The sequence below is a fragment of the Gymnodraco acuticeps genome, unplaced genomic scaffold (assembly GCF_902827175.1).
Source record: "Gymnodraco acuticeps unplaced genomic scaffold, fGymAcu1.1, whole genome shotgun sequence".
In the NCBI taxonomy this organism is placed as follows: Eukaryota; Metazoa; Chordata; class Actinopteri; order Perciformes; family Bathydraconidae; genus Gymnodraco; species Gymnodraco acuticeps.
In genome coordinates, this window is record NW_022990501.1 from 89056 (window position 1) to 113410 (window position 24355).

A 24355-nucleotide genomic window follows, 5' to 3' on the forward strand; every position below is an offset into this window, starting at 1 on the left:
TACCGTTGATTGGGAGCAGCAGGCTGAGATCATGGCAGCAACATGTGATGGAAACAGATCTGCTTGTACTTTTCTATTTTGGGGTTGTAGGATGTGAATGTGAATTTGATGTAAAATCTCCATGTTGCTTAACTGTTTCAGGTTAGAAGAATGTGTACTGTTTTCTGTAGAGAAAAGAGAAATGTACGTACAAATTATAATTGAAACAAGGCAGTGGAAATGGCCTTGCTACACATTGCAGAGAAATCTAACACAAAACTAAATATACTGATACATCTGCAATAATATTATATAAACTGATGTATCATTACATGTTACTTGTTAGACGCTTTTATCCAAAGCGACTTACATACTCAATACTGTGGGCAATCCCCACAGGAGCAGTTTGGGGTGAAGTGTCTTGCCCAGGGACACAACGACATGCTGACTGCAGTGGGGTTTGAACCTGTGACCTCCTGATCCGAATACCAACTCACAATCCACTGCACCACACGCCTCCCTCGCCTATCATCCTATTTCTTTAACACACAGCTTTACTGTGAAAATCTGTATTGGAAAATGGTTACATTTTCCTTTGCTGGAATATAACAAAAAACCTTTCCTTTGACATAAATGAAAACAAAATAATGATGTGGCTCTTTAAATAGAAAAACAGTCCATTGAATGTCCAATTGACTTTTAATGGGAACATTACTTTTAGTTAGACACAGAAACACAGACCTGCTGATAAAAAGCACAATGCGAGTTCCTCACAATTATTTTTGAATAATACAGCCACATCTGATTACATTTAGAATGAATGATTGAATTGCATTTAAACAAAGAGGAAAGATGCAGTTGTTAATATTTCAAAGTTTCCTCAGTTGCTGCTGTCGATGTGTGAAGGTGTTTCTACTACATGACAGGGGGAGTTAGCAGCAGTGAAGTGATCAGTTTACACTACACATACATCCCTCACACTATTTTAGCAGTGGTGAGATTACAGCTGTTCTAATCTCCAGTATGGCTGGCAGACATAACCTGACAGCACTGCTATCTTTTTCTTGCTCGTGCTGTTTTGTCTGATGTGGGTACATTTGAAACCCTGGAAGCACAACCTTGTCATGTGACCCAGCTGCTGGTGCCTCCCAGAGCCCTGCATTTATATAACAAGTCGTCAGGATTTCATTTAAATTCAACCAATTAAGCTAACAAACCTCCCTCTCTCCTTCTCAAAATAAGAATCTGAGCCCTAGCTTAAGTGTGACACCCACATCCGACTCCTTGACTCAAAGGCAGAAGATCAATTTGCCTTTAAAGTCCCATTTAAAATGATCAAGTATGTTTCTCAAAATGGAGAAGACTCTTCTTAGGAATAAACTGTTTCCTCTATTTAGTGCTGCACCAACATTACTGGAAGAAGCAGCAACATTAAAAGCAGTGGAGATGATTTAAGAAGTCAGCGTAGCATTGATCAAAGACTGCATTATGATCACTGGCACAGACTGACACATCTGAGGTTTATTTTACAGCTAGACTATCACACTGACTGAACCATCCAGCAATGTGGCACAGCAGCAAGTCTCCCATTAAATATCAAGACCTTTCTTTTAAATAGCTCCAAAGAAATCCTGTTGTTTTGTTTCCTTAATTGGCATACGGAAGGGGAAGTCATTTGATATGAGAAAGGAATGTTTAAGGTTGTAGCTTTATTGTCGTTATATAATACGGGATTGCACAATTAAAAAGGCCCTATGGGAGAAGAAATAAAAAATCCAATCCTTTTACAACAAACACATTATGCTCGTTTTTTGGTATCAATAACTTTTCTGTGTAACTAAGCGGATACAGCTACATTTCTTTCCCCTTACATGTGATTTGTTACTCACCAAACCTGCCTGTAATCTGGCTGTCTGGAGGAAGAAACACCAAACTAAAATAATTCCGGATGCAGCAGAGGAGAGGACAGGGAGTAAGACTGGTACCACGACAGAACACATAACAGTGCTGTACAAATAAAACGTGTTATAGTGCTGAAGCGCTATATATATCAAGTCACTTCATGGCCCTGTGAGCCGCATACCGAACAGCAAACAAAAGGAAAGCTGAAAGAACAGCACATCCGCTTATATGAATTATGTGAAGAACTCCTTTGCTGCTTTACTACCTCTATCACTCTGCTGCAGGATCATTTCAAAGCAATATTGATTAAAAACTATGAACACTTTTTAGGGCCAATATTGTTTAGTATTGTTCTGTTTTTCATGTTAATATGGCAATTGATTGAAAATATTCTTCTCATAATCGTAAATATCCAAATATTTGGTTTAACGGTTGCGAGCCATAGCCAATTTTAAATGTGTAATGTGTTATTATAAATGGAATTAAACTGTTGTTTTTTGTACATGTTATTGAAGAATTTAAGCTCTTGGTAGAGTTTTTCATTCAAATCTTAATCCATTTTCACACAAGAGAAAATACAGCGCTCTTCACTTGCGTTATACTGTATAGACTTTATGACAAAAATAGGAAAACTTATTTCATCCGGAAACACAAATCTCTATGTATGTCACATACCCTGGGTCTGTGCGTCAGCAGTTTAGATGAGAAACTGCTTAGCGCAAATCCAATCTCTCCCACATGGCAGGAAATTGGTGCTGAAACCAAGAAAAAATGACTTGGTATGGTTGGGATGAATTTATTTCATATTTAGCCTTTAACATGTCATTCAATCTGCCTCTATCGCATACTCACAGAGCACATCTTCAAATAATAGAAGATAAAAAGAGATTTCAAATAATTCAGAATTCAAATGTGTTGTGAGCCACTAACGCAGGAACTCATTTTGTTTCATGTGTTATGCGAGGCGCTGATTATGGATTGTGTATTCAAAACACTTGAACGTCATTTGTGATTATGACCGTAGTTTGTTTATTTGACACAAAAGTGACAATGAAGCTCATCTTTTTGCATTTTTGAAGGAAGCGAAAACGTTTTGGGCATGGCGCTGTGCATATTTTTGCCTTATTTGTTTATTTCAGGGCATTTATATCTCCATGTTTTAATAGCTTGAAATTATAGTACATTATTGCAAAGACGTGGTATCTAAATTAGATTATTTCAAGAACTATTACAGAAATAAAACCCTCTACGATATACCAAAATGAATAGGACATGCTAATCTGGCCTCTTTTTTTTCTCTCTCAGATCAATTTTTTCTGTCATCACCATAACCATCATGTATTGCATCATCCCTTCCACATGTCCAATCTTTAGATCTAAAATGCGATCCATGGGCATGCCATGTAAGATAAGCTGTGGGCCACTATTATCTTTTCCCAGCCATCAGTCAAATGGATTTCCTGATACATCAGCAGCCCATTTGGTCAATCCAAAATCAGCTTTTTCCAGATTTCCCAGTCCTCTGTGGGTGACTTAATGGTGAGATGGGATTAAAAGGCCTTGCTCAAAGCTGCTTTCTGTCCCTCCCTGTTTTTTTATTTTATGTAAATTGATCCAGTCTTGGGTTCCAGTATTAGCTCGGGGGGTTGTCGTACTGTGCCTGAGGCGGCTGGCTGTCTAGCTAACACATTACCCCACATCCCCGCTTCACTCCCCTCTAAAGATAACTGAAATGTAGACTGCGACCTTATAGATTGTTCCCATATGGGTTAATGTTTTGAAATTTGAGCATGCATGGACAGACAAACACACAGCACATCCAAAGCAGAAACATCCACAAACACAAAGAGCACTGAGAAGCTTTTTATACTTTTCATTTTCTAATAGAGGAAGAAAAATGAGCAACCATAGGGCAAAGACATCCTGAAATGACCGTCTGCCATTCTTCGTAGCACCTGATTAATCCAGAGAATCACGGCTCAATATACTCCGTTAATCCCTCAGGCTCTGGTCTGCACCACTTCAATCTCACACCACATCTATGTTGTTTTTAAAGGGCTGACCCAAATACTCCACTGTTCAAGAGACTCTGCTGAAGCTCCTGGGAATCAAAAGTCATCCATTCTTTAGCACTACTCAGCCAAACACATATACACAAGGTTGTGAAAATGCTCCACAGAATTTGATGCATAGACATATAAAAAAGTTTATAAACAGCATTATCTTTTTATATTTAATTAATTATGGTACTCTTCAAGCTCCAATGAGAGTGCACTGACCCAACTTCAGTGTCTTGGAAAGGATTGGAGTAGAGAAGCAATTGAGTTTCATGATCAGTGAGCACTGAGTCGGGAAATGGTGGAGATGACCATAAATCAAAGAAGAAATTAGTAATAGTAAGGCTTGAGCTTCGAAGATAATGCAGTGACAATAGATGTTGTTAATAACAACACTTAAAAATGCACTTATTTAATACCAAAGCTATGTTTATGCAGTCCAAAGCCTCAAATCCAATGAAAAGTGTACTGTATTACAATATCCTACAGAAGAACAGAGGAAAGAAGCATGAACATTGAACCCAAATTATAAGTCACAAATATGTTATCCAACTACAAAGAATACAACTGAACCAAAATATAGTTTTTCATAAACCTTATATTATTTTTTTCTTGAAATGGTTAAAACCAACGATTTCCAAAATATAAATCTAAGCATGAGACTGCATTTACTGCGATATCCAACTACTTTAGCATACTGGCACATAGGCTTTATTTACTTTGAAATATACTATAATAGTGAATGACACGGTCTTTCTGATATCCATTCTCCCTGGAAAATAAAATACAATCAATCAATCAATGTTTATTTACAGTATATAGCCCAATATCACAAATGTTACATTTGTCTCAGTGGACTTCACAGTGTGTACAGAATATCAGTATGACAATACGAGGCCCTCTGTCCTTAGACCCTCACATCGTACAAGGAAAAACTTCCGGAGAAAACCCACAGTTTAAAGGGAAAAATGGGAGAAACCTCAGGGAGAGCAACAGAGGAGGGATCCCTCTCCCAGGACGGACAGACGTGCAATAGATGCCGTGTGTAAATTGAAAAGATAATACATTTGCAACATAGGTAGTCCAAATGTTTGGAAATGCATGTGTGTATTATAGGAAGATGAATCTACGAGGATATCCATCCAGGACTTATGATCCAGGACCACAGCCACGACTCAAGATCCAGGACACAGGACCGCAGCAACACGATCATCCGTGACTCCGGATCCCAGCGTATATAGACACCAAAAAGAAAGAAATTTGGGGAAGCTGGGTTAAACGGAACATGAGAGTTCACAGGTATAGACAGAGAGAAGGAAGAATTAAGATGTCCCCCGACAAACTAAGCCTATATCAGCAAAACTAGGGGCTGAATCTAATCAGCCCTAACTATAAGCTTTATCAAAAAGGAAGGTCTTAAGCGCACTCTTAAAAACGGATAGGGTGTCTGCCGCCCGAACACAAACTGGAAGCTGATGCCACAAATGTGGAGCTTGATAAGAAAAGGCTCTGGCTCCCATTGTACTTTTAGAGACTCTAGGAACAACCAACAACCCTGCATTCTTGGAACGCAATGCCCTAGTAGGACAGTAGGGTATAATGAGTTATTTAAGGTAAGATGGCGCCTGCCCATTAAGAGCTTTGTAGGCGAGAAGAAGAATTTTAAATTCTATCCTGTGTTATATAGGGAGCCAGTGTAAGGCAGCCAGAACAGGAGTAATGTGGTCCCTTTTCCTAACTCTGGTTAGTACACGAGCTGCAGCATTTTGAATCAGCTGAAGCGACTTGACTGACTTCTTGGTACACCCTGATAATAAAGAGTTACAATAATCCAGCCTTGAAGTAACAAATGCATGGACTAGTTTCTCTGCATCGTTTTGAGGCAAGATATGCCTGATTTTTGCAATGTTACGTAGATGGAAGTAGACGGTCCTTGAAATTGATTTTATGTGGGCGTTAAAGGATAAATCCTGATCAAATATAACACCAAGATTCCTTACAGTCTCACTGGAGGCCAAATTAATGCCATCCATAGTTAGTATATCTTTAGATAATTTGTTTCGTAGATTCTTCGGGCCAAGTACAATAACTTCAGTTTTGGTCGTGTTTAACATCAAAAGGTTTAAGGTCATCCACGTTTTTAAGTCCTTGAGGCAGTTTTGAATTTTATTTAGATGATTAATTTCATCAGGCTTGATTGATAAATATAGTTGATTATCATCCGCATAACAATGAAAATGTACAGAATGATTCCTTATAATATCGCCTAACGGAAGCATATATAATGTGAACAAAATAGGTCCGAGCACTGAGCCCTGTGGCACTCCATGGCTAACTTTGGTTTGCGTGGAAGATTCATCGTTGACACGTACAAACTGAGAGCGTTCAGATAGATAGGACCTAAACCAGCCTAAAGCATTTCCCTGTATGCCAACTAAGTGCTCTAGTCTTTGCAATAAGATATCATGGTCGATAGTATCAAATGCAGCACTGAGATCGAGCAAAACAAGAATAGAGACAAGTCCTTTGTCAGAAGCTATTAGAATGTCATTTGTGACTTTAACCAGAGCTGTCTCTGTGCTATGATGTGTTCTAAAGCCAGACTGAAAATCTTACAATAAATCATTGTTTTTTAAGTAATCACACAACAGTTTTGCGACTGCTTTCTCAAGAATTTTTGAGAGGAACGGAAGATTAGAAATAGGTCTATAGTTGGCTAAAACCTCTGGATCGAGGTTGTGCTTTTTAAGAAGCGGTTTTATCACTGCTACTTTGAATGATTGTGGAACATAGCCTGATAATAAAGACATATTCATAATGTTTAATAAAGAAGTGCTAATTAATGGAAAAACTTCCTTCAACAGCTTAGTTGGAATTGGGTCTAACATACACGTTGATGGTTTAGAAGAGAGAATCATTGAATTTAATTGTTCAAGGTTTATGGCTGAAAAGCATTCTAGTTTACTATCTAGTGTAATATTAGAACTTACGTTTCCGGGAGCTGTTGATAACACTATACTGGTCAAAGGCAAGAGGTCATTCATTTTGTTTCTAAGAGTAACAATTTTATCGTTAAAAAAGCACATAAAATCATTACTACTGAGTGCTATGGGAATAGAAGGCTAAATCCTCTTATTTGTACAAAAAGTGTACTTAAGTTTTAGCTGACAAAAAAAGATCAGAATTTGACCTGACCGATGGAAGAATCTAGTAAGTGAAATTAATGGAATGGAAATAATAACCCTAAGAACAAAAAACCAAGTTCATATCTTTATGAAAGATGGGGAAAATGGGTTAGTTATAGAATACCTGACATTAATGATGGAAGGAAGGACAATTAATGTATGTGTGAGTATTAATGTTGTATCTAATGTTGAATGTGTTAGCTGTATCTTTTTTCTCTTTTTCCTTTTCTTCTTTTTTATTTCTTCTCTTTTTCTCAATTGTAGATTCTTATGTAGTTATTTCTTGTATTAAAGTGTGCCCTGTAACTAAACAATTTCTTAAAAGGCAAATTAAATTAAAAAACAAACAAAGACAATAATTATTTTAGAACTGTAGAACAACTGTTAGAGGGTTCGGTACTTGAACAGCGATTCTTTACTCTTGAAAATGATTGCAAGGTCAACGATCATTTCTCTCATCATTTTCAATATTGTGATAACGATTAAGCACAGATAAATGTTTGCAAATATGTATTCAGCAAAGTCAACCTCCAGCAGAATTGTCATTCATTTGGTTAATTATCGTGACCTACACTCCTGGGAATCCTGTAATTTACATGAGAGCCGACTGGCTGTGGCAGATCACCTCGGATTCGTGAGGAAATCAATAACACAGCCTGACCATGTTTGCTGCTGTGTGGGCCTTAATGGTTTGACTAATGGCTCTGGTTATTGAAGACTGGAATGGGCTCATGTTGTCACTCTGTTGCAATTTACCAGTTTTAAAATCTCTGTATTCAATAATGTTCTTACTGTTATGATGTCTTAGTTTAAAGGAGACCTATCATGCTATATTTGAATAATATATTGTTGGGCCATACCTATATAAGATATATTTATACGTTTTGTTTTTCAAAATACTAAACAGATTGTGCATTTTAGCCATGCATCATTTCGCTCTATTTTCCTCTCCTCCACCCTGTCTTTGCATGAGCTGCAGCTGACCACGCCACCCTGCAAAGGAGGGGGCCGAGTTACGACCGTCATGTTACCATGCTGTCACCATGCCATGGCAACCTCTCATTCCCCTGATTGGTGGAGAGTTGGCCATATAGGCGGAGCTCCTCGTCACTGACGACACACTATTTCCATATCTGTATCAATCTGTATCAGATCCGTTAAAGCCCCGTTTTTAGAGATTTGGGTATGGAGGAAAAGAGAGACGGTTGTGTTTTCTGACACTTGGTGAGTTCCCTGACACACCGGGGACACATATTCATGTATAAAAGACGTACAAAAGTGCATTTTGCATGATAGGTCCCCTTTAATTAATAACAGCAGCAAACTGTGATGCCAATCAAGTTCTGAGTCGAGCTCATGAACACTCCCAAACGACTTGTGGTCATTACAAATAGTTCATTAGTTGTCTCATCATGTGCATTTCACTACAGATTCAATATTTACTTTACTGTTTTATGGTACTTAATTTGATGCAACTACATTAGGAAGACATGATTTGTGTTGTTGTGCAAGTTTTATAGTGCCGGGTGCCATCTTGACTCCCTTGATGTGACTTCAGCTATTGAAGATGACGGCTCTGAGCTAAAACATGTTGTTCTGTCTTGATAATGAAACGTATCTTCAGCTCTGTCTGGCTAATGCAGCCATCTGCTGGAAACTCCTAATGGAGTTATAGAGCCTCTCTAGATCTATTTAAATAATTCAGCAGGGGAGAATATTCTCATCATATTTATGCACAAGGCTTAATTCTAAATGTGGGATTTGATTTGTCAATACAGATTTGCTTTTCCAAACTTTTTGTTACAGGACATGCTCAAGTTTAGTCTAACTGTCTGTTATCTTGGATTACTGTGGCTAATTCCTCATTATGATGGACTGGGCAGTTCTCTCATTTTTGTTTATTTTCTGCTTTGAATAAATGTTTTGAGAAGCTGAGAGGATTCTGCAAAGACCTCGCCATGTGTGAACAACTCTTTGATGCTATGACCAGTAATTGTAGAGCAAGAACAACCTTGTTATGAGTGCAAGATTTGTGTTCTGTTAAGATAAGAGAGTTGTAGCATTTTCTTAGGCTCTTATATTGTTAAGACAGACAAGAATAAAAGTGCTGTCGGAAACTAATCAGAAAAAGTTTAGCTGAAATCCCCTCACATGCCTAGTCACCTGTACCTATTAACTTGTTCATTTGTGCCTCAATGCTGACTCTAATTTCTCTTTCTCTCACAGGATGGAGCTCACAGGAATCCAGCTCACTGCAAGAATTTGAGGATTGACAACACACCTGGAAAAGTGAGACAGTGCTTATGTTCACCATAATGGCACCTGTAGGTGTGGCTAAGCTTCGGGCTCGGCTCTTCCTGCTGTTTCTTTGCTTGACACTACGTGCTGGCATGCTTCAGTTTGCCTCAGCCACGATACAAGGGTACATTGGAGACAGGGACATGATATGCCCATCCGTATGCAGGTGCGATGAGGACTTTATCTACTGTAATGACCGTGGTCTGAGCTCCATCCCATCACTTCCTCCTTCGGCGTCCGTCCTCTACCTTCAGAACAACCAGATAAACAACCCGGGTTTGCCCACGTCCTTGGAGCGCCAGCTTGCCATCCGTGTGGTCTACTTGTATGATAATGAACTGGACGAATTCCCTGTGCACCTGCCACCATCCATCCGTGAACTGCATTTGCAGGACAACAACATACGCACTATTCCTCGTAGTGCACTGGCTAGGATGCCCTTGCTAGAGAAGCTCCACCTGGATGACAATTCAATTTCCACTGTTAGCATCGAGGACCAGGCCTTCGCTGACAACCCACGGTTGCGCCTACTTTTCCTTTCACGCAACCACCTGTCCAGTATCCCTTCAGGACTGCCTGCCTCCCTGGAAGAACTCCGTCTAGATGACAACCGGATCTCCACAATCCCTACCCACGCCTTCAGAGGGCTTTCCTCACTTAGGTGTCTCGTCCTGGACGGAAACCTTTTGGCAAACCAGCGCATTGCCGATGACACATTCTCCCGCCTTGCCAACTTGACCGAGTTGTCCCTAGTCCGTAACTCCCTCCAGACCCCACCGGTCAACCTGCCCAGCGCCCATCTGCAGCGCCTGTCTCTACAGGAAAATGCCCTGACTCATATGCCACGTGGTTCCTTGGATGGTATGCACAGGCTGCTTAGATTGGACCTGTCAGGAAACAATCTGACAACCCTACCGAGGGGACTGTTCAAAGACCTAGATAGCCTGGGCCAGTTGCTGGTGCGAGGCAATCCCTGGCACTGTGGCTGCAACCTGCGTTGGCTGTATGACTGGCTGCATGCCCGCGGTAACACCATCACTGTCAGAGGCCTCAACTGCCATGGACCTGACAGGGTGCGAGACATGGCTTTGAAAGACCTGGCCAGCGAGATGGAGGAGTGTGAGTTGGTGAGGACTGCGGGGACCAGAGACAGAGTGGGCGGAGGTGGAGTCGATACCTCTACCACTCACACCCCTCCACAGGGCTCTCTCTTCACCCTTCGATCAAAGCGACCTGGCCTCGGGCTTCCTGACTCTGGCTTAGACTACACTCTCAGCAGCAGCGGAGTGGGGAAGAGCCTGGCCCTCAATGTGAAGCCTCTCTCGCACAACAGTGTCCGTGTTACCTGGAGCGTGGCCCAACCCAGCTCGTCCTTTAGGCTGAGCTGGCTCCGACTGGGAACTGGGAACGCAATGGGATCAATTACAGAGACTCTGGTCCGGGGGGACCGTCGTGAGTACCTGCTTACCTCCCTCCAACCACGCTCCAGTTACATTATTTGCATGGTGCCCCTGGCTGCAAGTTCTGAAAGCAAGGGAGCAATTTCTGGAGATGCTGACCCCGATGAAGCTCTTGTGTGTGCAAAAGCTGAAACGTCTGACCCCACCCCTTTGGAGGAGGATGAGAATGAAGACTCAAAGCAGATGACAGTTCTGCCCTTGGCAGGGATTGTTGGTGGGGCTACCGCCATTGTGTCCTTGGCTCTTATTTTTGGCATCTTCTGCTGGTATGGACATAGGACTGGGCATTTGTGCACCCGTGACCACTACACTCGCAAACACTCGCGAAAAAAGAAGAGCTGTGATGACTATATTGAGTCAGGCACCAAGAAGGACAATACCATTTTGGAGATCCGCAGTCCAGGGTTCCAGATGACGCCACTGGCAGCCGGCCAGCCAATGCAGCCTAAACCCCTACGAGAGGATTACATCATTCATACCATATACCCCTCTAATGGCACTGGCCTGTACAAAGGAGACAACCATGTTTCTGATGCAGGTCATGGCACCAACCGCGGTTATAGAGAAGGAGGAATCCCAGATATAGACTACTGTTACACATGATGTACTATATATCCAGTTCAGTGTTATTGGTAAACTGTATGGATGCACAATTTCCGTTAGCATGGACACTTATGAAGCACCCCTCTGTGCCTTCTTCTACTGGTATCTCATTCCAAAATATCTGCTGTTCACTGCACTGAGAGTACTGTATGTGATTAACTGGAACTGAAACCTTGTGGGAACAGATCACTGCAGGAAGCAGCAGCCAGAGTCCCAGGTGTGAATGCACAGCTGACTGTTTCCTTACCATCTTAGTAAAGGCCTGTGTATGCTTTCTTTTCTGCTCTTTCCATGTGACATGTAAGCAAAGAATGTATACACTGTGGAAAGGTCAAACTTATAAGCATATGTGCAGGTAGGGTTCCTCTCACACACAGGCGCCACAGCAGGCAATTCAAAATGGATTAGGAAATGATGACCTAACATTTTTGGTAGTATTTTCCTGCTCACTGGTCATACACAGTATGTAGTCGTATAAAGTAATTTTTCAAAATGCCTCAACTATATTGATGTGCCCTACCAGCTATCCAAGGAAAGGGCTTTGTAAAGCTGTGAATTGTTCTATTTCAAACAACCCAATAACCACTTGTCTTAAAGTAGGCTTGTTATTACCTTATTCAGTAGTTGGCAGAGTGAAGATCTTATCATGGCTGGTCAGCCTTGGTTATACCTCTCCAGATCATTCACCTAAGATCAGTATTTTAGTGTTGCGTCAGATGAGGTGCAGCACAAGCGTGTAGATAATTCACTGAGGTACTGACTGGGCTGTGTTTGGAAAATGCTTTGCTATTTTTATCCGTGGTTTGTTAAGTAATCAAAACCTGCACAGCTCTCTTTATTTATTTTGTCCCGTATGTGATACTTTTTGTCTTTACTAAAATTGCTTTTAATTTTTGCACTCATGTAACTGATGAAACCCAGCTTTGAAGATAGTGGATTTAAATCAACAAAATAAGAGATGTGAAGAAAATAACATGAAGGCCAATTGCAGGTTAATGTTTAATGAAATGCAGCATAGTTAATTCTTGATTCAGAATGTTTATAAAATGTAATTTGAAAATTAGACCCCAAAAGACAAGCATGTAAGTCACCTGAGACTGTAGAGACCAGCCTGTATCCCTCTTTTCCCATGTTGTGCCTGTGTGCTTAACCTGTGACTTCAGTTGATAACTTTTGGTTACAAAATGTTTCCTCCACACACCTAAAGCGACAACAGCATGCACAGAGAATCCAGTCTGGACAAATGTGGATCCTCCTGTGCGAAACAGACTCTTGTGAGTGAACCCTGAAATGATGGCGAGAATTGTGAGTGAAACTGAGGAGACTCAAACCGCAACACTGTTGACCTGCACTGTGGAGCGGTGGCCAAGCTGAGAGTGGGTGGATGGACTATCGGGGGACTCTTGAAGGCGGGGTGGCTCCTCCGTGGATGAGTTCATTGATGTTTGTTTTAGCAATGGTAAAAGGCCTCCACTCATCCCACCTCTTTTATTACTGAGCAGCACTACAAATGTAAATGTATTAGCACTTAGCAGGGATAAATGTTATGACAGGCGCGGTGAGACGGAGGCTAAAGAAACTTTTAAAGATGGAGAATTGATGGCTCTGGCGCAGTGGAGTTCACCCATGCATAAATCTGTTTGTCATACTCAGCTTCTCCCCCTTGGGTTTAATATTGTCCATCAGTTGTTTACCACTGTGTTGCTTCCAAAGGGGAAACCAATTGTGCTTCCTCGACTGTTGTGTCCGCCGGAGTTTTACCATGGTGTCAGGCAACCTGTCAGTGGAATGTATATTTTTCCTTGCATCCGAAATCACTGGCTACAACATCTTACTGGCCCGGCTAATTATTTTTTTTCTTGGGGAATGTTGATATAGTGTAATTGCTATTTTACAGTGGATCTACATGTACTTCCTCATCATTTGTATAAAATAAAACAATGGCCACAGCCACATCAATATTTTTTTCTGGTGAAATTATAGAAAGTAATGGTGCCATAACTTTGCGTAAAAAAAATATGAAATGTGAACCTGAGATCTGTGTGGAATTTGCTTTATAAATTCATCTTCAGAGGGGATCAATAAAAAGTTTTATAATCTTGTTATTACTGCAACCTTTCATTTCATCTCATGCCTGAGGAAGCTGAATATTTTATCACTCACAGAGGTATTGATGGGCGATAAAAATTCATTCAGCTTTCACCCAAAAATTAACCTTACTTTTTGTTTTACTTTGATGAGTATTTGGAGTAGCTCTGGGATAAAGCATTGCCAGCTACCTGAGGCCAGACACTTGGAACCAGCGGAGTTTAAAACTGAAGCTAAGAAGAGTCATAGGCTGCTGCTCTCAGTGACTTGACGTTTACATGCAGCCTGGAACTCCATAAGGATGAACGAGCTCAACTCTGAATAAACAACTTCATCAAGGCAGATGAAATCGAGTAATCAGCCTCTCCTGGGTTGGAACTTCAGACTTGTTTAAGGACTGTGCCTGTGTTTCAGCAGGATACCCTCCTGTTACCTCTTAATTTCATCAACCTATGACAGAGCTGCTAATTTAGTGAAAGAAAAAGTTGTTTCATTTGCTAAACAAAGTTAGGACCAACCAGTTAATTAAAGATGGAGTAATGTGGTTTGGTATGAAGTGGGCTTTGTTACATTTTTAACCAGGAGAGAACATTCGCAAAGTGAAGCCAGTGGCCAGCAAAAACATTCATCAGGTTTTAAATTACTCTATTACCAGTATACAAACACATTTCTCACATTTGTTTTTGCAAATTGCAATTTTTCATTGTAAATTGGAATGAGACGTGTCCAAAAAGATAGATTCACTCTTTAATTTGGAGTGAAATTGGGTCTGTCACATAATACTTTTGGCTGTTGTGCTTGGAAGAAAAAAAGTTAAACATTTGTCTATTGCGTGATTGCAAGCTGTAGACACAGAAACAGCACCTCACATTATTTCCTTGTGAACAATAAACATTGATTGAGAATGACAAAATTCTGATCCCATTGGCAGCTCAACAATCACTCAAGCTGCATTCACATGGCAAGCGGTAAACCGAGAGAGCGGTGCCTCCCGACTAGGCGGAAGAGCAACACCTCTGCATCACGCAACGCACTAAGTTGTTGTTAGCAACCAATCCGCTGTGTGAAGCATAGCTAGCCAGCTATCAGGGGACATAACTGCAAGGCCCCAGGCTCAACCCTTACAAAAATCGCATATCATGAATGCAGCAATGCTTGGCTTTCTCCTGAATAGTTAAATTACCGGGTGTTAGGACTGAAAGAGAACCACCAATTCTGAACTTAAAGGTCCCCTATCATACTGTTTTACATCAATATATTATAGGTCTCAGATATATACAAACATGTCTCTGAAGTGTTTGGCTCGAAATACCAAACAGATCATTGCAGCATCCCATAATCCCCTCTGTTTCAGCCCTGTTTCAAAAGTGCTGATTCTCAGTCTATATTTGATAGATATATAGATATTTGGTTAGAAAGAACACAATGGTGCTCTTGGAGGAGATTCAGGTGATAAGGGGGGGGGGTTAGGGTTAGTTATTGGCTAATGGTTACACAAGCCACAAAATCGTTGATGACATCATAGAGTGGCCAAAATTTGATCAGCTCATTTTCAGACAGGTTTTTATATAAATGGATCAGGACAAAAAGAGAGCGAATCTTTTTTCCTGAAACTTTCAGAATCTCTTTACACACACATAATTATGTATAAAATACATGAAAAAGTGGATTTTGCATAATAGGTGACCTTTCAGTAACACATTTTGAAACATCCATTGTTTTATTTTGTTTAATCTTCCTTCTTAAATGCAACTTGAATTTATCCATTGCTTAAGAGCTGCAATGTGCTGCAATTTGTGTTACTATCTACGCCCATGGGATGGTGGTAGGTCTGTGGGAGATTTAATGAGTATCAGCACGGATCAACAATGTAACATGCTGTTGTGAAGCATTGCGAACAGTTTGTAAAGGCAGCTCAATTCCCCGTGCAGAGCAACAGAAGACTATTGGATTACCACCTCCCCCCTGATCTGAATCCTAAATGCAACTGCTCTAAGATATTCTTTTATTTTCCTTTATTACCAATATGGATGGTGTGGAAAATAACTTTTTCTTTCTCTAAGTTTATTTAACAGTATATTGATTTCACTACTGCTGACATTCTTTTTTTACTTACAGAGTTTTTTGGGGTCATCTCTCCAAAAAATGTAAACCAGCCATATGCCTCCAAATTATGATCAAGGGATCATCATTCAGCACGCCTGTGAAAGAATGTATTTGGATGGTAAGAACATTCGGTGCATCTGGAGTCTACCTCTATTATTGTTTTTCTTTTATCCTGTTATTTATAACTGTAAATTATGATTTTGTAATACATTTGTGGAGTACTATTACTTTAAAGTTAGCGAAACTTGAAGAAGATATTCCTACTTTATAGTGAGATAAACTTGTGAGTCAAATAATTTGAGATTGACTTATGTAGAGCCACATCCCCTTGGAGATGAAGATGCTTCCATCAGAAATCAGTTGTCTTACAGCCAATGATAAGTGTGGGCCGGCCCTAGACTTATGGAAGGCCTAAGCGGCCCCTCCCCCCCCCCCCCCGCGCGCGCGTTCTCACTACACACAACACGGAACCAACTTTTGTCTTATGATGTTAGCATAAGTACACATATTGTATAAATAACCATGTAAACACCGTGGACCTAACCTCCTCTAGGGGGGTCCGGGGGCATGCTCCCCGGGAAGATTTTCTTTTTAAACATTGAAGTTAAAAGTATCAATCTGGTGCACTTTGAGAGCAAAATGAAGAGATCTATGGATACATCTCTCAACACCCATATGAAACAGAACTGTAAACAGATTTTTCTTTATGGATATTTTACAAATCACTCCCCTTTTAAACTGTATTCTTGTTTTGTCATATAGTATTTCATAACTGTTTTTCATGTATTCTCTCTGGCTGTCCATCTCATAATGTTCACATAGCAGTCAACAGGAATATCATTCAGAAGAATTATAATTTCTTGCAAAAATTTGTCACAAAAAGAGGTTGCACATTTAAATTCAGGTGATGTTATGGCAACATCAGTGGCCAAACAGCCACATTTACTGCTGCAAATACGTTCAAACATGCTGTTGACACGTGCTCAGGCATGAAAACGGGTCAGGGGTGAAAAAGGTGAGAAGGATATTATCCCTCTAGGGGGGTCCGGGGGCATGCTCCCCCGGAAGAACATTTTGAATATTCCATATTTTAAAGCATCAATCTGATGCATTTTGAGATGCATTTTTTTGCCAACCTGGGGAGAGTTGGAGAAACTTAACTTCAGCCATGAGTCAAAAATATTATGGCCTCCTTACTAAGTATTATCAGGGATGCAAACTCATCAGGTATGGAAAAGGTGACAAGGACCCGAGCCCCCCGACCCCACGGAATATCGGCTTTAAAATGAGGAATAACAGAGGATTTTAGCAGTCAGAACAACTAAAGCAGCAGTGTTAATAATAACAGAAACGCTAAAGAGTCACATCTAATAGAAATATATAAAAGCATTTATTTTAATTGTGTAGCAGTCAGTTTATAATTTTGGCAGCACTGTTGAGCATTTTGAAAATCTATTGTCATGCCTCTGTGCAAGGCTTAGTCTTTCTATCTTTATGGCATCTGGTGTAAAGTAACAAAATTCATAAACTCAAGTACTATACTTGGGTACAATTTTGAGATACTTGTACTTTATTTAAGTATTTCAATGTTTTGCTACTTTGTTCTTCTTCTCCTCTACAGTTCAGAGGTAAATGGTGTACTTTGACTCCACTACATGTATTAATACCTTTACAGGGCTCGACATTAAGGACTGCCCGATGGCCCGGGGCCATCTAGTATTTAGCTCGGGCAATGAAGCCTCACCTGCTGGTTGCCCGATCGGGCAATCTATTATGCCAGTATCATGCAGCTCGCGGATCCAGTAATGAGAGACCCGACAGTAAAACTAAACTTATCTATAACTAGTTTAGGTAGTTTGAGAGGTAATTAAAATAGCTACGTGTGATATTCTAAACTAAAGTGTGTGTTTTGTCCGCTCACCGCTGCATATGATCATGCAGAGCTGCGTGTCGACTCGTCAGCAGCAGCTGATCTCTCTCTCCCGTCAGATTAGACTTCACTCGCGTTTATGTCCATATCGATCAGTACCAGCTAGTTCTAGCTAATGATATGACTACCTGCTTATTAAAAGACACCTAAACAATAAGTGTCGCTATGCAACCGGATGAGGCCACAAAGTATAGCGCAGCATTATGCATTTGTTTACATGCCCACCGGAACCCTGAGGCATTACCAACAGATCAACGCACAATCAACCCATACAGGACATCTCTTTCTCCACATTAAGTGTTAGACATTAGAATTGACTATTCTTGTCTGTCACATACTCTTCTTGTCTGTCACATAAGTGGCGCAACTGAAGCGGTATTGCGCTAAAGGGAAATTATTTTGACCGAAGATATTTAGATTTGCCGGCTAACGGGAACTCTGACGTCGCCATTTTGTGTGCTTCGCGGATGCGCTCGGCTCCTCTCGACTGCTGCTCGGGTCTGCTCGGTCAGCTTCCGGATGAGGAGGCATTCGTTCGACCAATTTAGATAACATTACAAACATTTTTAACAGGGGCCATAATAGTGTAAATAATGTTTGTTTTGGCAGTTATAACTGAATGTAATGTTTTCTACTTTTTTTACATCTGGGAAGGCATTTGCCTTCATCAGATGGAAAGTGTCTTGACCAACAACTTAAGTATTTCTTAAAGCTATGCAGGGCATGCAAGCGAGCAAACACAAACAAGAACAAACAAACAAGTGAAATTAAAAATAAAATTGAAATTGTACAATATAATATTGTGGTGGTTCATCTTATAATTCAGTCTAGAGAATGCACCAGACAGCATCTAAGACCTGCAACAATCTAAATGTTCTAGGGGGAGGCCCCCCAAACCCTTCGTGCGTCATTTTGTCCGCGCGCATTTTTCAGGGCAATCTCTATTGGGCTCTAAGTAAAGCTGATGATGGATTACTGTGGTGGAGTTAAAATAACAATAGCCTATTTCTTTTTGAAATGTGATGGAGTAAAAGGAGAGTAACTGTGATTATTCATGTTAAGTAGCCCACAAGTAACTAAAACAATTGCAAGTGCAATAAGAAGCTACAGGAACGTTAATCTACCGTCTATCGTCGGTAATATTAACTTTATTTAATACAACATTTACGGTACAAGATTTACATCATACAGCCCATGTAGTATAATATTTTACAAATGATGAATTACAGCAAACATGTGCAATATATCCATTATTACAGCTCCGTGGGCTGGCAGTAAGGCGATATGGTCCGTTGTTATTGTGCATCCATGGGTAAAGAGAAACTCATGTAGTACTGAACACGTAACGTGAACGTGCCGGGCGGCGCGGTCCCGTGGGTTAGATGCACGTTCATAATGCAGAGGGAAATAACTCTCAGAATAACGTTATTAGCACATTTTTAGAACTTGAGGAATTAATGTTTTTAATAAGGGCTATACAAACGTTCATACTGGGTAGTTTATTTAGTTTAAAAAAAATTATCCAACGAGTTACAGACCACTCTTTCCCAATGTAAGTCAATGGGAAAAAGTGTTTCCGGGCCCAGCAACCTAAAGGAAGTGTAGTACCGCCGTTTGACCAGCACGAATATTCTCATCAGACTCCGGCGCACTTCCTGGGGGCTTGGTGCAGCCTCGAAATTACCCCCAAACCAAGGACGTGGCCTCTGTGGAATTCCAAGTATGCTGGAGATTGGAACAGTCCTTCGGCGGCACTCAATGACGTAGTATCCTTGAAATATTGGCTTGGAAGCCAGTTTCCTCGTGATTGAGAAACGGCCCCTGAGTCCGACTGACAGTTTAAACATTGTCACAGCTCAATGGATAGGTACCTGTCAGCCAATAAGACAGATGTTTATTTCCATTCAACTCTCTGGTTGGCCTGGTGTCTTGCCTCTGTTGCATTCACTGAACACGGGAAATTACAATCCTGCAGTCCTCTCTAGTGTCATGATGAGGTTCAGGTAAAGCACGGTTAATGTATTGTATTATTGACTCAATAATATAATACATTACTTTGAGAGTAGGCAATCTAGGCATATTAACACAATTAATTAAACATACTTATCACGGCAACAGTGTACTCAGATATATATATTTTTTTCATTTTTTCATTTTTGTTGTTGTTGCTTAGTGGCTGCGGGGCCCTAAGCAGCCACTATGTCGCTTAATGGGTCGGGCCAGCTCTGGGTGTACTCTAGGATTGCAACAACAAAGTCCATTCTTTGCCCATTGCAGCCTTTGTCTAATGGAAAGCCCTTTCTGACCTCATGGTTATCTTGGATAGCGCCAGTACATATGTCTTTGCAGATCTTTTGACAGTGCACTCACCCTCCCGAAGCCCTTTTGTGCTCATAGAAATGAAAAAGTATCCTTTTGTCAGAGTCAGCCAGATCACAACTCAAATAACTGTGACCTGAAGGTTGGGCCCTAACCTCTTTCTTGTCTCTCTCATGGACGATTTAAGACCGTCCCCTGTAAATCTCATTGTGCAGGGAGAAAAAACGCAAGGGGAATGAAATATGAGAAATACGATACAGGAAATTAGGCCAAAAGAGGTTATCATGCAGAGATAGAGATGGTGGAGATGGGAGTCGTTGAGGAGTCTCACAGCAGATGGGCTTGCCTGGTTTCCAAAGCAGATGGTTTAATAAGGTTTTTCCAAGCTGGCAGTCCGATCATCTTGATAAGAGCAATATAATGTGTATTTAAATAGGAACACCTTGTCTTCTAAGGAGAATACATTGGCTGGGTGATTCTCTGAATCGGGTGCCTTTTGGGTCTTCGCATTTTTTAAGAAAATACCTTAAAATATTGCATTTTGTATCATAACATCTGGTAGAGGACTACTTAAACCTTTGAGAAAACACATTTTCCCACCTCAGGCATACAATCCCAATAATTACTAGGAGTTTCCTTCTTACAAAAAGTTGTTTGGAGTTCAACCCCGTCACAGACAACTTGGAGTCTGTGTGAATATGATTCAAAAAGATATTCAAGTTAATTCTTGTTGAACCTTAATCATCAGAAGTCCCTTGTTTAGGATCACCTATGTTAAGTAGATTTTTTCTAGACCATTAGTAGACCATTTGGCTGCAAAAGGGGATCATTAGAACTTTATCCAACATCGGCCTTCAAATGTTATCAAAAATATGCATTCAACTTAGAATTTTGTTTAGGTTTCATATTTTGTCTGATTATCTTGTACACTGTAAACACAATACAATACTTCAAAGTTCATATTAAGTTCATATCACTAAAATATTAATACAAACCTATTAAATAACAGGGTTGAACTCAGCATGACGGGGTTGAATATGATAACAGGGTTGAAAGGACAACACATTTTTCTATATGGTATGGATTTATTTAGCTGAGCAATTAATGATTATGCATTCAATTAAATGGAAATTCAATTGAATTACAGCTGAACTATCAAAACATTTGATACAACATGAAGTATTTAAAATCACATTTAAAAAAAATCAAGCACAAATTCATCAAAAACATGAATGGAATGAATCAGTCCATATGGTCAGCAGTAACAACAATTCCTAATAAAATGTGCATTGTAAAATTACATTTAAAAAACATCAAGCACAAATTCATAAAAAACAGAAATGGAATGAATCAGTCCATATGGTCAGCAGCAGTAACAACAACTCCTAATAAAATGTGCAATGTAAAATTACATTTAAAAACATCAAGCACAAATTCATAAAAAACAGGAATGGAATGAATCAGTCCATATGGTCAGCAGTAACAACAATTCCTAATAAAATGTATAATGTAACTAATTTTGATTGCTAATTTGGCTACTAATATTCAGTACATAACGTTGAACTCTGAATATTTGTTTGTGAAGTGTTGCTTCATCCTTTAATCAGAAAGCCTGGCCCACACTTCTTTCTCAATTTCCATGTGTCGGGATGTCACAGGCTTAGGGGTGGGATGAGCTCAAGCACATCATCAAACATATACCACAGCAAATCCTCACGAACAGGCCAAAAGAACCTGTTTGGTCTGACACAATGCATGCATTTGACTTGAACTTGTGTTTCATCCACGGCTAGGATTATTCCTGGATACAAATCCTTATGGTATGTGAGCACACACCATTGCCCCAGCACCTCTGTGTCTTCCCATTGGATTTGCATTGGCCTCTGTGACCATACTTGCCAACGTTGAGACCTCAGAAATCGGGAGCATTTCAAAACAACCGGGGGGGAGGTGCTAGTGGATCGCCGGAGCTGCTTATTGTAGTTGTAAGTGCACTGTCTTGATGGAACATATGTGTGGGCTGGACCTGTGTTATACAGGAAAGGAGTGAGCAGGGGGGAGTTTTGTCGATTCTTGTTCAGTTTTCTGTGACTTATCTTCCTCACCCTCTCAGACTTTCAGTTGCGCGCGCTACTAAAGAGACGCGCTACCATGGAAACCAAACAATGGTGTAGCTGTATTAAAGTCAGAGTGGAAACAGTCGTGAGTAAATCCAATTTTGTCAGAAATCGGAGAAATGCGGGAGAAATATGACCCCGGGAGGAAACCGGGAGAGAGCAATGAAATCGGGAGTCTCCCGCGAAAATCGGGAGGGTTGGCATGTATGTCTGTGACACTGCCACTGGCACCTTCTTGAGAAAGCTGAAATGCTGTGTATTCCAACATTCACAGTGTAACTGCTTTTGGGTAGAGCACATACAGCTGACATCACGAGATACTATCTCTCCTGGAGCGAGAGTTACCAGCTGATGGATTCGCATGGTTCCTGGGACTGCTGTTAGGTTTGATGGCATCCTCTCAAGTGCCTGTTCAACTGTTTCACTGTTGACAAAGAACAACTTAATCGATGTATTGGTCTCCAAAAGGGCATTGAAGAGCTCACGTGCATCTTTGATGTCCTGACCATGGCTTATTAGCATGTCAGCAGTCCTCTTCAAGGCTGCGCCAACACCATCTGGTGCTCCCTTACCATGGCTGGCCTCAAAGAAATTCCAAGTCCCTGCATTAAGGCCTCTTTTCCTCAGCTCAGTGCTAAAAAGAAAAAAAATTGCCCTTCTGCTTGTACTGGGTACATTACATTACATTACATTACATTGCATTTAGCTGACGCTTTTATCCAAAGCGACTTACAATAAGTGCGTTCGACCAACAAAATACAACTTGAAGAAAACAGACTCATATAAGTACATCAGGCTTCATAGAGCAAAACCATTTCAAGTGCTACTCAACTGGCTTTAGATAAGCCAGTCCTTTATTAGTATAAAAGTGCTTCGTTAATAGTTCTATCGCTCGAAGTGGAGTCGAAAGAGATGAGTTTTCAGTTTGCGCCGGAAGATGTGCAAGCTATCTGCCGTCCAAGGACCATCACTAAAAAAGTGTACCACAGAAACATCTGGGTATGTTGCCTGCACATGATCCAGTACAGGGTTTAGATGTTCCCATATAGCTGCTGGGCTTTTGTGTTTTGGTGGGGATATTGTGGTGAAACAGGTGGGTTCTTGGATGCCACCTACATAAAGAACCCCTGTATGCAGTGTTGCCTGCTGGTGGGATGATCCAAAGTGCACTGCTTGGATTTCCAAACTGTACTTGCAGGTAAAGTTCTCAGAAAAATCTAAGTGAATTAGGCATTCATCAGTGGCCATGCTTCCTTAGCTCACGGTAGTAGGCATACTGCTGCCTAATATTACAAGAATGCTTCTTGAACTTGCTGAGGAGTGTTTGGAACTGCTCAGCAAGTTGCTCCTGGGTGCCCTCAACAATCTGTTTAACAGTTATCTTCACTGTTGGCCCCTCCTGGTCATTCATTGTTGCCTTATCTTCTGTCCCCCACTGAGTATAGGACACCCTTTCTGCACTGTCATATGTACTTGAGAGTGGAACTGTTTTGTCTCTGCAGTGTTCACACTCCCCATACATACAGTCCTTTCTAATAGTATCACAGCACACCATTTTAGTGAGTGCCTCAAGATTTGAGGTCTCAATCAACTTCAACTGAAAGCTTTTCTGCCAGAAAGCTAAGATTCTCGTGCAGTTTGCACATGCACGTGTCACGGTCAGACAGGGATGGGTGCACAACCCAAAAGGGATGTTGGCGGCAAAATGCAGGGTATGAGATCCTCACATTGTTCTCTGCCAGAAATCTTCTGTGGAGGTTTCTTATTGTGTCTACAAGGAACCTTTTTTGCATCTTTACCTTGTTTCTTGTAATGGTTTGTTTTCTTCCTGTAGTTATCCTGCTGACATCATCTCTTGTGAAGAAGGTCTTTACATTGTTCTCCATAGATGCATCTGCATACCTGTTCACAGGCTTTCTGGTAAATTTGCTTAGGCTATTAGTGTTCAAAAGGTTTCTGTGTTTTTTTTTAAATCCCCAGTGCATGTTCTGACCATCTCTGCAGCCTATACTTTTTGACAATCTTTCCCACAGTAACCTTAGATATGATTTGCTTATCTCTTTCATTTCTGGTCTTTTGGTATTTTCTTTTGATGTCAGCAACAAGGGCTTCATGGAGAAGTAACGTTTTTCTGACCCTGCTGTTCACAGTACAATTCTTGACCAGTTCACGGACTTTGGATCTTGGAGATTCATTATGTGTTGCTGATCGCTGGAACCTCTTTTTGTACTTTTCTTTAAGTTGTTTCTCCTTTCTCAGTGAATGTTTGAGTTGTTCTATTTCTTCGCGCAGTTTGTTTCTTGATCTACGG

General features: G+C 40.6%; 1 protein-coding gene across 2 annotated transcripts in view; it reads left to right on the forward strand.

The window, feature by feature from the left end:
- The window catches only part of flrt1a (fibronectin leucine rich transmembrane protein 1a), a 55271-nt gene extending 41682 nt beyond the window's left edge, over positions 1-13589 (forward strand). For both annotated transcript variants that reach the window (XM_034226572.1, XM_034226571.1), the window contains exon 3: positions 9350-13589. In XM_034226572.1, coding sequence (XP_034082463.1) covers positions 9427-11484 — 2058 coding nt within the window. In that variant the 5' untranslated portion in view covers positions 9350-9426 and the 3' untranslated portion in view covers positions 11485-13589. The remainder of the gene's footprint in view (positions 1-9349) is intronic.
- Positions 13590-24355: the final 10766 nt, after the last annotated feature.